This window comes from Elephas maximus, chromosome 4 (assembly GCF_024166365.1).
Source record: "Elephas maximus indicus isolate mEleMax1 chromosome 4, mEleMax1 primary haplotype, whole genome shotgun sequence".
Taxonomy (NCBI): Eukaryota; Metazoa; Chordata; class Mammalia; order Proboscidea; family Elephantidae; genus Elephas; species Elephas maximus.
In genome coordinates this window covers 56,594,018-56,609,195 of record NC_064822.1, presented here as the reverse complement: position 1 = coordinate 56,609,195, position 15,178 = coordinate 56,594,018, and the positions used below count along the sequence as shown (strand labels likewise).

Genomic DNA, 15,178 nt, shown 5'->3' with positions numbered 1-15,178 from the left:
AGAACTGAGAAAGAATAAATTTCTGTTGTTTTAAGCTGCCCAGTTTGTGGTCATTTGCCATGGCAGCCCTGGAAATAAGTACAGGTGGGAATGGCTTCCACTTTATGACAGCCTTTCAGTAACAGTCCCTGAAAAGTGGACACGATGTTGGGTTGAGTCTGAGCCTAGACTGAGGGGTTCCTTCCCAGGTAAGCAAGTCACCCATATGAGACGATCTTTCTCAGGGCCTGGAAAAGTAATTAAGAAAGTCATTTTAATGATTTAGCTCTTCCCTTTGTATCAGCTTCTCTTTGCGAAGAGCCACTGGAGGTGAAGCCATGTGGCCCCATTTTGTAGATGAGCAAACAGTACTGGCTGATTACATGACAGCCTGGATTATTTACTTGCTGAGGTAGAAAGAGAGTGCCATGTTTTGAATTCACACATTGTAAATGAATTCTCCCACCAGGAGCCCCAGTCCTCAGGATCAGGCCATAAGCCATCTTGCTAGTTTCTATCTTCAAGGGCTAAGTATCGCTAAAAATCACAAGGGTAGACGTATTACCATTATCCCAGCAATTGAGGCTGTTGTCGAATGGGAACTGAATTCCTTTCACACTTCAAACACTCTGGCCTCCCCTTGGGACTGAAATTTGAGGCTGAGCTGCCGGGAGAGTTTTCCATAAATGCAATATATAAAGATAGCCCAGGGGCTTACCAGGGATCTGGTCTGTCCTGTAGCTTCTAGACAAGTAGACCAGAAGGAAAGATTTAGATATGATGATATAAAGAGGAATTCTGCCAGCAGAGATTCTTAAATACTGACATGGGCCATCAAGGTTTTTATGGGTCTTTTAAAAGAAGGAGGGGCATTACTCTGCACCCTCTTCAGCTCTGCTCCCTGAATTGTGAGTTGGGGAGGGCTTTTCCTGAGGCCTTCCTCTTCTTTCTGTTTTAGTTCTGGTGCCTGAAGCATCTTGTGTAATAGAGTTGACTATTGTTTGGATTTGTATAGACTTGGGTTCAAATCCCAATTCTATCACTTACTGGCCAAGTGATCTTGGACAAGAAAGTGAACCTCTTAGCTACAGTTTGTATCTGTAAAATGGGGGTGGTAAATCTTTTTGGCAGGGCTGTGGAGAATGCAGGACACATAGTAGACATTCAACAAGTCTTTTGTTTGTGGATGAGGGGTAATCATATAGCTAACATTAAAGGAGTGCATTGCACATTCCAGATGTTTTACCTGGATTATTTCTTTTAATTCTCATATCAAACTTATGGAGGTAAAAAAAAAAAAAAAATGGAGGTAGGTACCATTATTAGCCTCATTTTGTAGAAAATGGGGTTAAGAGGTAAAGCCAGTTGTCTAAGTTTCCATATCTCATAGCAAGGAGAAATGGGTTCCATGCCTGGTCTGTCTCCAAAGAGCAGGCTCTAACTGTGTTTAAAGTGCCTCCATGGTGCCTGACACTCACCAGGTGTTAGTAAATGATAGAAATTAGGATGAATTCAACAAAGATATTTTGAGGGGAACTACGTGCCAGGCATTGACTAATCTACTCATAAAAATGTCTAAGCAAGTAACCTGGTAAAAGGCAAGAGTACTACAGTGATGCATCCATTGGTTAGGTTACCATGAGTGATACTGAGTAAGGGATTTATTATAGGAATTAGACCTTATCCAACTGTGGGAGTTTGTGAAGAATCTATGGAGGGCTACTGCCACTGTATATGAGGTGGGTCTTTCTACACCTGATGATGATCTGAAGTTGCTGTAGGTCAGCAGGGCCAGCAAGCTGGAAGAAAAGCTGAATGTGATATGGGATGTAATATGCTAAGTTGGTACCCACCAGAACAAACAGGAACCCATATTTGTCTCTCAACACTTCTGACTTCCATGATGAAAAGCCTGGCAACTTTTGCCACAGAGTTGGACACAGAGCAGCTGAAGGAGAAGATCTGGCAGGAGCTGGAGGGGCTGTGGGCCCACACCAGCAGGTTAAGGTGGCATACCAGTGACAACGTGTGCATGAGGAAGCAGTGCCGGGAGCCATACCCTGCCCTACACAGTATGAAAGCTGCGGCTTCACTTTCACCTTCCAAATGTCACACAGGTGTCTTTTGTGTACTACCCTAACCTGGAACCACATGAGGAAAAGTAATCCTGGAAAATATAGTTCTAGCTAAGTTAAGTCAACCCAACACAAATCCACCACCCTGATGTTTCAGTCTCTGGCCTCTGAGCAGGAATGGTCCTACATGGCCCTACGTAAAGTGGGTAACCTCTTGGAAAGCACATTTAAGCAGAGGCCTTCTGACTCACCTCTTTCTATGCTGACTTGCCATAGGGTTTGTCCATCACTTTTACCTGGCTTGAGATGCCCAGCCTGATATATAGGCAATCTTTTGGGTCAGAAATTAAAGAATGAAATGTATCCCCAGAAGGTCAAAATTAACACTTTACTTTGGAGAGAGATGCTTCTAACTCTCTACCATCAGCACAGAGTGGCTGGCACTTCAACCAGACACCTTGGAATGCAATGAGGAAACCAGACCGTTTGGGCTCAAGACACTGGATAGATAATTTTTGCAGGAGGGTGGCAGCATTGGGTGCTGAATGGATGTTGGGGTAGGCAGAGAGAGAGAGGAAAAGAAGGGGCAGCTTGGGGCTTTGACAGGGGAGTTATTCCAGAGAGTCACTGGAGGTGTTGTTCCTGGCTAGGCAATGGCGTGAGGGCTCTGTGCCTAAAGGTGTGGGTACCTAGAGGAGAGGAAAAGCCTGGTTGACAATCTGCTTTTGGAACCCTTCAGCCAGACAGGAAAAGAAGAAGAAAAATTTACCTGAAATCCCACCTCCCAGAGAAAGCTATTGTCAACATTTTGGCTGAATTCTTTTTAATCTTTTTCCTTGTTCAAACATATACCTGTATTTAAGAGAAATATGGAATCATACCATACATAACATTTTGTAACTGGTTTTTCTTTTGGAGTCCCTGGGTGATGCAAATGGTTAACATGCTTGGCTACTAACCCATTGCTTTGCAGTTTGAGTCAACCCAGAGGCTCCTTGAAATAAAGGCCTGGCAATCTACTTTTGAAAAACTAGCCATTAAAAACCCTACGGAGCACAATTTTACTCCAACACACATGAGGTCACCAGGAGTCAAAGTCAATTCTACGGCAACTGGTGGTTTTAATATTCTTTTGTAGTATTGTTCACATCCGTGTAGGATTTCATTACATGAATGCACTCCAGTTTATATACCAAAAACCAAACCAAATCCACTGCTGTCAAGTTGATTCCAACTCACAGAGACACTATCGGATAGAGTAGAACTGCCCCATAGGGTTTCCAAGGAGTGGCTGGTGGATTCGAACTGCCAACCTTTTGGTTAGCAGTCAAGCTCTTAACCACTGCGCCACCAGGGCTAGTTTACACATGTAGTGGTTAAGAGTGAAGACAGATTAAAACAAAACAAAAACCCTGCTGCTGTTGAGTTGATTCCAGCTCATAAAGACCCTACAGGGCAGAGTATAGAACTACCTCATAGGATTTCCAAGGAGTGGCTGGTGGATTTGAACTGCCAGTCTTTTGGTTAACAGTCGAACGCTTAACCACTGGGCTCCAAAGACAGATTGCTAGCTAGGGTTAAAATTGCAGGTCCTCCAGCATTCACTGGCTGTGAAAACTTGGGCAAGCAAGTTGACTTTTCTGTGCTTTAGTTTCCTTACCTGTAAAATGGGGATAATGGTGCAGTGAAACACTAGAGAGCCGATACTTGACGAGGCTGCCTTGTTCTTCCGGGTCTCGTGAGTTTTCCGCCTTTGACAGGGTGCTTACTACTTTTCTATCGTTCTCTATTAAGAATCCTACCTCATAAACTCCAGTGAGTTTTCCTTCTCTGACAGGTTTCTCTCTTACAGGGTTGTACTGAAGAGCAAATTATTTTATATATGTGAGGCACTTAGAGTAATCTCCTAATGCTATTATTCAACCAACCTGTTTTTTGTTGGATATTTAGATTGTTTCTAAGTGTTTCACTAATCCAAATACACTGTAATTAATAAATTCAGTGCACTCTTAACTGCTTCCGGAGAAAATATTTGTGTCACACATTAAGGAATCATTTCCAGAGTGAATCATGCCATCAACATACCTCGAGTGTCCATGTTGAGTGTACAAAGCCTTATGCTGTGCACAAAGAAGGATGAACACAGTTCTCTTACTTGAGGCCTTTCAAATGTAGTGGAGGGGGAGGCCTATGTACACACAAATATAATACTATGTAGAAAGAGGGGTACAGATGAAGAACTGTGGGAGAGCAGAGGAAAAGGAAGAGTGCTTTTAGCTGAGAAGTCAAACCCTGCAATGAAAGTGAAAGAAAGTCTCCTTCTTCTGCTCCCACCACCTCCAAAATCCCCAAATCAGAATTCAGAATGGTCTCTGTTTGTCACATTGAGAATTTGTTACCTCCACAGAAAGCATCCAGGGCTGTGTTCCAAAGTTAGAAGCCAGGATATGGGCGAACATTGCAAGACCAAATATTTAGGAAATACCTTTTTCTGGAAAGGAAAGAACACATTTCACAGCTGAGAAGAGAAGTGAAAAATGAAACTAAAGAAGCATGAAGGTAATATTTACTTGCTGGATTTATGCAGTGCCTACCTTTTGAAAAGCCTGCCTGTAAATCCAGCATATGACCCCCTAACATACATATACTGTGTCCTCAATTATTTGGCTCTTTGTGAATTATCTGCAGCACATTTTGCAGTCATTTTAAACTGTTCATTCCCCCTCCCCCAACCCCGAGCTCACCTTCAGTGGTTCCCTCAGAAGAGACAGTGGGATAATAGTAGGAGCTTAAGTTTGGGTCAGACGCTCCTGGGCTGAGTTCAGGCTCCATGACTTACCAGCTGGGTGACCTGAACATGTAATTTAATTCTCTAAGCCTCAGTTTTCACATCTGTAAGATGTGGGTGATAAGAATAACACCTGCCTGATAGAGCTGGGAAGCCCTGGTGGCCCAGTGGTTAAGTGTTTCTAATTGACTCGATGGCAACGGGTTTTTTTTGTATAGGGTTATAATGAGAATTAAAGAAATATTTCGTATAAAGCACGTATCACAGTACTTGGCACAGAGCACTGAATAGTGTTAGTTGTTATTATCATTCATTTTCTACAGTGTGTAAAGGGGATGAAAACCAATTTTAATATTAAACAAATAATTTAGGAACCCCAGCCTCTGAAACACAAGCCTATAATGCATCCTAAAGCTAAAAGGAAGAGATATTCAGATTTGTGTTATTTCTAAACTGTCTCTATTACATTGAACAGTGAGTAGGAATATATCAGAATGACAAACAGGTCACATTTCTTTTGAAATCAACAAAATGTAGACCACTATTCACATTAGAGGAAACCCTGGTGGTGTAGTGGTTAAGAGCTATGGCTGCTAACCAAAAGGTTAGCAGTTCAAATCCACCAGGTGCTCCTTGGAAACTCTATGGGCAGTTCTACTCTGTACTATAGGGCTGATGTGAGTTGGAATCAACTGGATGGCAAAGGGTTTTTTTTGTGTGTGTGTTTTATTCACATTAGAATGAAGATGACTGATAAAACCCCAGGGGTATTTACATTTTAAACTGGAGCCAAAGGAATGAAACAGGAGTGGTGAGGTTTCAGACATCAATCCGGTGATCAAAAGAAAAAACTCAGGCCCATTGCTGTCAAGTCAATTCCAACTCATGGTGACTCCATGTGTTACAGAACTGCTCCATAGAGTCTTCTTGGCCGTAATCTTTATGGAAGCAGACTGCCAGGCCTTCCTTCCATAGTACCTCTTAGTAGGTTCAAATTGCCAACCCTTAGGTTGGTAAATGAATGCAAACAGTTTGAGCCACCCAAGTACCTTAAGCAGGGGACAGAGGGAGGCATTTTGATGCAATGGCTTCATTGTTGTTAGGTGCCGTTGAGTCGGTTCTGAATCATAGCGACTGTACAACAGAATGAAACACTGCCCAGTCCTGCACTATCTTCACAATCATTGCTGTACTTGAGCCCATCATTGCAACCACTGTGTCAATTCATCTCGCTGAGGGTCTTCCTCTCTTCCATTGACCCTCTACTTTACCAAGCGTGATGTCCTTCTCCAGGGACTGGTCTCTCCCGATAACTTGTCCAAAGTATGTAAGATGCAGTCTCCCCATCCTTGCTTCAAGGCAGTTCTTCCAAGACAGATTTGTTTGTTCTTCTGATAGGCCATGGTATATTCAATATTCTTTGCCAACACTATAATTCAAAGGGATCAATTTTTCTTTGGTCTCCCTTATTCATTGTCCAGCTTTCACATGCATATGAGGCAATTGAAAACACCATGGCTTGGGTCCAGCATGCCTTAGTCCTCAAAGTGGTTTTTGCTTTTGAACACTGTAAGGAGGTTTTTTCTGCAGCAGATTTACTCCTTAAATCACCTCAGGCACTCATTCATTCATTCCACACACATGTATTTAGCATCGACTATCTGTCAGATACTGTTTAATGCACTTGGGACACACTGGTGAACAAAATAGGCAAAGATTCCTGCCCTCAAGGGGTTTACATTCTACTGGAACACAGGCAATAAACAATAAACTTAATAAATAAGTAAGTTAGAAAGGGATTAAATATTATGGGGAAAAAGTAGAGGAAGGGAAGATTGGGAATGCTGCTGGTGGGTGCGTAGATTGTGGTACTAAATAGAGTGGTCAGGGTGAGCCTCATTAAGAAGGTGAGATTTGAGTGAAATCTTGAAGGAGGTGAGGGAGTTCACCAAGTGGATACGGAGGGATGGTGGGGAGAGTGTTCCAGGCAATGGGAATAGCTACAGCAAAGGTCTCAAGGTATGTGTGCATGTGTTTGGGGAAGAGCAAGAAGGCTAGTGTGGCTGGAGCAAGAGGCAGATGGCAGGAGATGACCTAAGAGAAGGGCCACTCATGTAGACCCTTGTAGGCTACTCTACGGACCTTGGTTTTTACTAAGTGGAATGGGGATCCATGGGAGAATTTCGAGCAGAGGAATGATGTGATGTGATGTGATATTTTAGATAGGTCACTCTGATTGTAATATCAAGAATATACTGAAGGGGGAGAGGAGTAGAGTAGACCAAGGAGACCAGTTAGGAGGCTATCGCAGAAACTCAGGTGAAGGATGATGCTGGCCCAGATTCAGAGGCAGCAGTGGAAGAACTGAAGTGGTCGGATTCTGGGTTTATCTAAAGGTAGGGCCAATGGGATTTCTGGATAGACTAAGTGGGGGGTGATGAGAAGAAGAGATGAGTCGAGAATGGCTCTAGATTTCTTGGCCTGAGTGACTGGAAGAATAGGTTGCTGTCAACTGAGGTGGGGCCGGTGCGTAAGGTACAGGTTTTGCAGAGATCAGGAATTCAGTTCTTGGACATGTTAGGTTTGAGATGTCTGTTAGATACTCAAGTGGAGATGTGAGGTTGGCTGTAGAACACGAGTCTGGAATTCAAAAGAGAGGTCTGGGTTGGAAATATACATACAGCATACAGACAGTTGTTTAAAGCCATGGGAAATGATAGGATTACCAAGGAAATGAGTGTAGATGGAAAGGAGGTCTAGGGGCAGGGAGGTAGAGGTTTTGCGCAGAGGGAGTTAGAGGCCCCCTGAAAGGACTCAGAGGGAGCCCGGGCCTGCAGGGGGTGCCGGTGGAACTTGTGCTGCAATGAGTGGTGGAGAGAAAGCGTTTGCTTCTCCTGGAAGAAATGCTGCCGGAGTGGCAGAAATAATTAAGAGAAGTAGGTAAGGATATCCTAGTAAAACACGTGCTCAGCCGCCTCCAAGGAATTAGAAAACCTGAGTCTATTAATCTGCGCAGACATCTGGGCACCACGGCTCTGCCTCAGAGGCTCCGCCTCTCGGGCCCTTTCTCTCCCCCTCCTCGCTTCTATATGTCACTTCTACAGCCGCTCTGATTATAATTGATCAAACAGAATCAAGGAATCACGGCTCATTTTGCTGTTTTGTTCAATGGCCCGATCTGGAAAGACACTCTGGTAGTTCGGCAAATTGTCTTCCCCCTTCTTGGAATTCCACTCACAGAGGCCTTCGCGTTGTGGTCGGCCCAGCAGAGACCAGCCGGTGCTGGCCAGCATGAGGGCGGGGGGCTGCAGGCCGGTGCGGGGGTGCGTGGCGCCGGCGGCAGAGCGCGAGGGGGTGTGTCCGCGCCGTGGCGACCGTGCCCGGCAGGCCCCCCGCGCCCCACGGCCTCCCCATGCCCCCAGCCCATCCAGAGGCTTCCCACACAGCCCCTCTTCCCTTTACCGCGGCCCTCTCACGGGCCCGCGGCCTCGGTTCGCTCCCCTTGACGTCATGTCGGTAGAAAGGACTTTCTCGGCGGGCGCGGCCCAGGGCGCCGAACGGGTGTTCAACTTCGGGTTCAAGTCAGCGCGGGCCCCGCGTCGCGGCAGCCGCCGTGCGCCCCGCGCCGTGCGCCCGGCTCCCTGCGCGCCGCCGCCGCCACATCTGGAAGCGTTCAGCGCGTCTGCCTCCAGCGCGCCGGGCGGGCGACGAGCGCGGGCAGGGGAGGGCGCGGGAGCGGCGGGGCTGGGCTGGGAGGGAGTGAGCGCGGCGCTCTCTCGCGCGCCCGGTGTCTCCCTCTCTCTGCCTCTGCAGAAACAGCTCCCTGCCAGAACGGCGCTCGGCGCGGCTCGGCGAGGAGCGGCGGCGGCGGCGGCGGCGGCGGCATCGGCACCCGCGGCGGCGGCGTCTTTTCCTGCCCTCCTCGCCGTCAAGAGTTGGTGGATCTTTCTGACAGAAAAAAGCCGGAAAGGGACCACGGCGAGGCTTCGCAAAGAAGGGGCAGAGACGTTTTAGCCCCCTACTGGCCCGGGAGAGTCCCCTTCCTCCCCCGTCTTGGGGTCCATTGCTCTGCCTTTACCCTCCTTTCCGCCTCTTCTCGCTCTGCCTCTCTAGATTTATTTTTTCAAATGGTGTAGCCGCCAGAGGTGCGGTGCTAAATTCTTGGAAGGGGCCCGGATGTACCGAGGATGCATTACAATTTCACTAAAGGAGGCAGTAGTGGAAAGGATCAGTTTTTGGTGTTTGATGCAATAATGGGAATCAGGTAATCATCAGAAGGGAAGAAGAAATACCGCAGATCCTCGGCTTCCTTGAATTTTGCACGAAAGCCGCCAACCTCGGAAGAGGGATTAATCCAGACCCGCTTGGGGGTGTTTTTAAATTTCTTCCTCTTTTTGGCCTCTTCTCCTTTTTAACAATTTTTGGTCAATGGTCAATGAAAACACGAGGATGTACATTCCAGAAGAAAACCACCAAGGTAAGGCTGGACCCCGCCGCCCTCTCCCGGGGCTCCAGCCCGGTTTCTCTGCCTTCTCCACCCTCTTTCCTCCTCTCCCCCGCGCTCAGCCCCCGCCCGGCGCAGCCTCGGGTCCTCCCGCCGCGCTCCCCGTGGCCCCGGGGCCGGTCCCTGCGGAGTTTCCCGGGGCTGCGTCCGCGAGGGGCGCCGGGCGGCGTGGGCGCCTCCACCGGTCTGAGCGGCCGAGAGCCCGGCGGGACCCATGACAGGCACCGTCTTGCGAGACGGATCGGAAAATTCCCGCCCCTCCCCCTCCCTGTCCCCGGCTTCTCCAGAGCATGTGTTTCCTATGAAATTCCAGGCGAGGGGGGAAAAGTTCCCCCAAGTGTCTGCTGGTGCCTCGCTTTCTCGCGTTTGCCTGGAAAGCCGAAATGCCCAGCTAGCCCGGCATGGGGGAGGGGGCGCCGGCGCCGCTGAGCCCGCGGTCCCCAAGCCTCGGGGGCGGGCGACCGCGGGCCGGGGTCCCTTGCCTTGCTTGGGGCGAGGCTGGGAGCTCGCGGGCGCACCTCGCACTAGGCCAGCCCCGCGTCCCTCGGCCGCCCCGGGGCTGCCGGGAGTCCACTCTCTTCCTGGCGCCCCTTCTTTGGGCAGCGCGCTCCAGGTGGCGGGTGGGGGCGGGGGATGCAGATGTGAGTGTCTCTCTGGCCCTCCCTCTTTTTCTCTCCCTCCCTCCTTCGGCTCACCTACGCCCACCCACCTCTCTGTTGCCATTGACCCCGACTGGGCCCACGCCCCATGTGTTCTTATTCACATCCACCTGAGGATGGAAGCGGTTAGAATTCGGGCGGTGTGTGGGCTTTGCTTTTTCGTGTTTTAAGGAAATAATAAAAGGGTGTGACGAGCTCACGCGGCTCCATACTATTGCCCAGTGTTTTCTGAGCATCTCCATCCTTGGCAGCAAGTGTCACCAGCTCCCCCTATGATGGTGAAAGGCATTCAGTTAACTCCCCACTTCCTGGAAACTTTCTCCCTCACCCCCCAACATATTAACAAGTTGTTATTTTTTCACAATGCTTTGCAGTTAAGGTTATGATGGAGTGTGGACTGAGTGGTCTTGCTGAAGTGTCGTGCAAGCTCCAGCTTCATCTCCTTCTTCCCTCCATGGCTCTTTCTGTCTCTTTGGGTGTAGCCTTCCTTTTTTTCTCTCCCAGTTCCCCAAGGCTCCCTGTTTACGGCTTCCACTCAGACTCTTCCTCTGAATACCTGTCACTGTTGGTCACTGTTACTTTCTGGGGTCCTTCCAGCATGATCCTGTGAAGACCAGTATGGTGGGAGGAGTTGCTTCCACATCTCTTTTTTTCAGCCTCTCCCCTCCTTTTGCCCCATCTTCAGCATTTGGGGACAGAGCCCTTTAGAGCAAGGAGCTACCAGCTAGCCTTCCTGGCCTGATGTTTGTCTATTCTGAAACTGATTTCAGGGCCATTCTTCCCTCTGGTTCCCAGTTTTGGGTGGCAGCTCTGGGTGAGGATTTTGGCCTCTTTTGGAAGAAAGAATTTTGTCAAAGGTCATGGGTTCTAGGGTGAGCCAGGGCTTTGGGGTCACAAGGGCAGCTTCTATCCCTGTCCTCCTATCCCTTACTTGTCCCCCTGTTCCTTTCCTAGCTGATGGAATAGTGACCGAGTGGATGGATTAGGAAGGAGGGAATGAGAGTGGGTATGGATTACTCCCCTCCAGGTTCTCAGTGATTGCATGCTTTACCCAGTCCTTAGTCCAAGCAACCTTGTATTGTCTTTATTGTTACTACCAATGGCAATATACTGTGGCAAAAATCATTATTAGTCACGTAATGACAATCTTAAATAGTTTATAAGGTTTCTTAGTGCAGGATAATCTCCTATTTCCTTATTCCGGTAGATTCTTTTCTTTTGCCCCTTTACCCCTCAACTCCTCCCACCCCCCATGGAGTTAGCAGACGTTAAAAGTAGGAGTACCAACCCTGGAGAGGTCTGTGAGAAAGATGGAGGGAAAGGGAGCAAGTGAGCGGGTGGACAGGAGCTCTGCCTTTCCAGCAACATGCCAACAAACACTATGGCAACCTGAATCCAGTTCTCTCTCTTGAAGCTGCAGTGATTATATAATTCACAGGAGCAGTTTTGCCTGCATTCCTAGACGTGGTTCTCAGGTGAAAGAGCATCGGGATAAGCTGACCCCCTCTCTGTTTTACATACCCTCTTCCTTGGTCTGTTGGCATTGCCCAGGCTTTTTTCTGGGGGTGGGGGGAAGGAGAGTGGCAGGAGGCGGGAAGGGTAGACCTTGAGGAACATGAGTATTTACAAGAAAGAGGTTGCTGTGGCTTAATAACTAAAACCAACCAAAAACCAAAACCCACTGCTGCCCAGTCCATTCTGACGCAGAGCGGCCCTATAGGACAGGGTAGAACTGCCCTGTAGGGTATCCAAGGCTGTAAATCTTTAGGAAAGCAGACTGCCACACGTTTCTCCCTCGGAGCTGCTGGTGGGTTCGAACTGCCGACCTTTTGGTTGGCAGCTGAGCGCTTTAACCACTGCGCCACCAGGGCTCCTGTTAGTAACTAAAGGGGTGATGAAACATAGTTAGGGGTTAGAGTTTCAGGAGACAGAGAAGAGGAGCCAAATGATTACCTCAGATAAGTAATGGTGACAAACCAAAGAGTGGAGAACCAAAAAAGTTGCCAGTGCCTGGGGCTTTGCATTCCTTTCTTTCTGACAGACTTGAAGGCGCAGAATGCATCGTCCCTTTCTCCTGCAGCTTTCCAGTGGTGTGTGTGCGTTTGTGGTGTGTGTATCAAGGGTTGGGGTATGAACGCCGGTGGTCAGTGCGTTGAAGCAGCCAATCCAGAGGTACCCTAAAGGGCCGGCTTCTGACTCTGGGCTTTAGGCTGGGGGTGGTACACGTGGGCCTCACCTCACCTCTGGTGCCCCATCTGCCCTGGTCTGATGCCAGCCTCCCACTTTTCTGGGCTGATTTTCCATTGCAGGCTCCAGCTAGAAAATGAGTTTCTTAATAGTCAACCATTTAACAAATAAAACATCAGAATGTCCCTTATCTGCTGGAGACAAGGGAGAGGGGAGAAACATGTGTTCTGAGAGGAGAAGACACACTGTGCTTTTCTTTTAACTGCTTAGCGATACAGCAGAACAGTAATCGTCATAATAAAGTAATAATAATAGTGATCACTGTTAATTCTCTTTACAAACGGTCAGAGAACAACATTGCTTGCATCCTAGCTTGTGCAGGTTGAAGAAAGTGTGGCATTAGCTTCTCTTTCTCTGGATACTGCATAGAGGAAACTGGAGAAAAAGGGCTGTTGAGGTTCATAATATTGCTCGAGTACTTTCCAGTGTATCAGAATACTACATAATAGAATATATTAAAAAGAATTAATTATTCATTTTTTCCATAGAGCACATGCTAACTGTATTTAAATGTGTGCCTGTACACACAAACACTGAATGAGGAAAAGCTATTTTAAATAGATTACCCAAGACAAGAGCCTAATGTACTTCGGGGTCCTGGGGTGTCGAGAAAGGAATATTGATAATGCAGCCCTCTAAGACTGTTTGGGCATTTCTCCCTCATAATATTATGTGCAGAGTTGTTCTCTACAGGTAGATGCTACAGGTATAGTGTTTTGCAAATGAAATGTTATGTCATTAACCTCCTGGAGCCGTCTCTCAGAGGCCTTGGTGATGACTTTTGATTTACTCGTTCATTTTTCTCTTTGACTTAAAACTGCCTGAGGTGGGATCTTCTGTGAATAATATCTTAGGAAGTCCATGGAGCATACCAATTGGACATCTCGAGGCCCTGCTTATTTTGTATCCCTACTTCTAGTACAGGTGCTGGCTCATTCCAGGGGCTTAATAAGTTAATGAATGAATGCATGCATGAACGAATGAATGCAGACCTAGCAAGACCCAGAGTGGATGTGGCTTCTGCCTCTTCCAGTAGATGGTGCTACAGGGCTTAGGAGTCAGGAAAGGGGCTCCCTGGGTCAGTTTGGTGAGGAAAGATGTTTGGAGGGTTTGAAGAGACTTTCCTGTCTGCTGTGCCTCTCATGTCCACACCTGGCCTGGTGCAGATAGCCCAAAAGACCAGTGCATGTCACTGTGCCACCACGCACACCAGAGGCCCTTGCAGTATTACTGATGAACTCAAGTCCCTTGGGGACCTCTCCACCCTCTGGTAATGAAAACCCACTTTGGATTTCTCCCCCTCCGTAGCACTAACCAAAAGGTTAGCAGTTCGAATCCACCAGGTGCTCCTTGAAAACTCCCTGGGGCAGCCCTACTCAGTCCTATAGGGTTGCTATGAGTCAGGTTTGGTTTTTGATTGTATTGCACACTCTGGAGTCCTTGGGAGGTGCAAACGGTTAATGCACTTGGCTACTAATTGAAAAATTGGTGGTTTGAGTCCACCCAGAGGCACCTCGGAAGAAAGGCCTGACGATCTACTTCTGAAAAAATCAGCATTGAAAACCCTGTAGAGCACAGTTCCACTCTGACACACTTGGGGTCGCCAGGAATTGGAGTTGACTCAAAGGCAGCTGGGGTTTGGGTATTGCACACTCTTACCTCAGACTTCTGTTTACCTCTAGCACAGACAGCATTCCACCAGAGCCTTGAGGGAGCCTTTTAGGCAATTAGCTAAACTTGCTATGGCCGTGTATTAATTTTCTTCCCCATTTGCCATGGTTGGTTTAGTAACCAGACAGAGGGTCCAGTGGCTCCCAAATCCAGTGGAGCATGAGGTGACCTGAAATTTGGGATTTGGAAACTAACCTACCAGGTCACAAAACTTGTCAGCTCAAAAGCCAGAAGACATTTTCCTAACTTTATTAGGGAAAAAACACCAAAACAACTGGGTACACTTCACAGCTGATTTCTGTTTATGAGTCTGGATTGGTCTCCTGCTGGGTAATGGCAGAAAAGCTCCCGAGACCTAGGTTAGAAAGTAACTGAGATTTGTTCTAATTTTCCGTGATGTTTTCCAGCTTCTGGCAATTTCTTTTATATCCTTTTCTTCGCTTGGCTTTCTTAGTTGTGGCAAGTTCTGTGAGGTCTGAGAAACCCTTGCCACCGTGTTAAGAAGGGGTGAGCAGCGGGCAGCACTTTCTTCCTTTTACAGTCATTCTTCCTGCCTGATATTAATGTTGTTATGCAGTAGTTACCAGTCAGCCAACAGCGTCATCCCAACTGTTCTTTGCCAGCAGGGACTCTGAAGTCAGTGCTCAGCATTCAAACTCATGAAACAATTTTCTTTTGCACTGTGAACCAGGGTTTTGAACCGGTTCATTGCAGTTCAAACCTCTGCTGAGAATTTGCATTTCTAACAAGTTCCCAGGCTATGCTAATACTGCTGGTGAGAGACCAATTCTGAGAACCACTAGGAGAGCAGTGGTTCTCGAAATTTATTGTATGTAAGAGTCACCATTAAATTGTAGATTCTGATTCAGTATATCTGGAGTGGAAATGCAAATTCTAAGCAGGGGGGTTCGAATCAGAATGAACCTGCTCGAAGTCCCTGACATGAACTAAAGAAAGCCAAAATAATCACACTGATTTAGTTTGTTTATAGATTCTATCCTCACTGTTGCCTAACTTAGTGTTGGGCACTGTTGAGAGCAGAACACTGATTAAAAAAAAAAAGTCATAGGGAATTGTTCTGCAAAATATCAGATGCTAAATATTTAGCGACACAAGTGCTAAACCTTCTGATAATGAAACAACACTCCGAGCCATGGCTCTCATTATTAAAATAATTTAGTAAACATCTGTTTACATGTACCTCTAGGTTAGATACCAAATAAAACAAGTAAAACTGACAGGATCCCTCTGGGAA

General features: G+C 47.3%; 1 protein-coding gene across 11 annotated transcripts in view; it reads left to right on the top strand.

Moving 5' to 3' along the window:
* CACNA1C (calcium voltage-gated channel subunit alpha1 C) overlaps positions 1-15,178 on the top strand; it is an 896,734-nt gene that overhangs the window by 112,487 nt on the left and 769,069 nt on the right. For 2 of the 11 annotated variants that reach the window (XM_049885101.1, XM_049885098.1), the window contains exon 1: positions 8,638-9,319. The exons of 8 other annotated variants lie outside the window; for them this stretch is intronic. In XM_049885101.1, coding sequence (XP_049741058.1) covers positions 9,271-9,319 — 49 coding nt within the window. In that variant the 5' untranslated portion in view covers positions 8,638-9,270. Of the gene's footprint in view, positions 1-8,637; positions 9,320-15,178 lie in introns of those variants that run through there. One more of the 11 variants, XM_049885102.1, reaches the window with a different exon arrangement.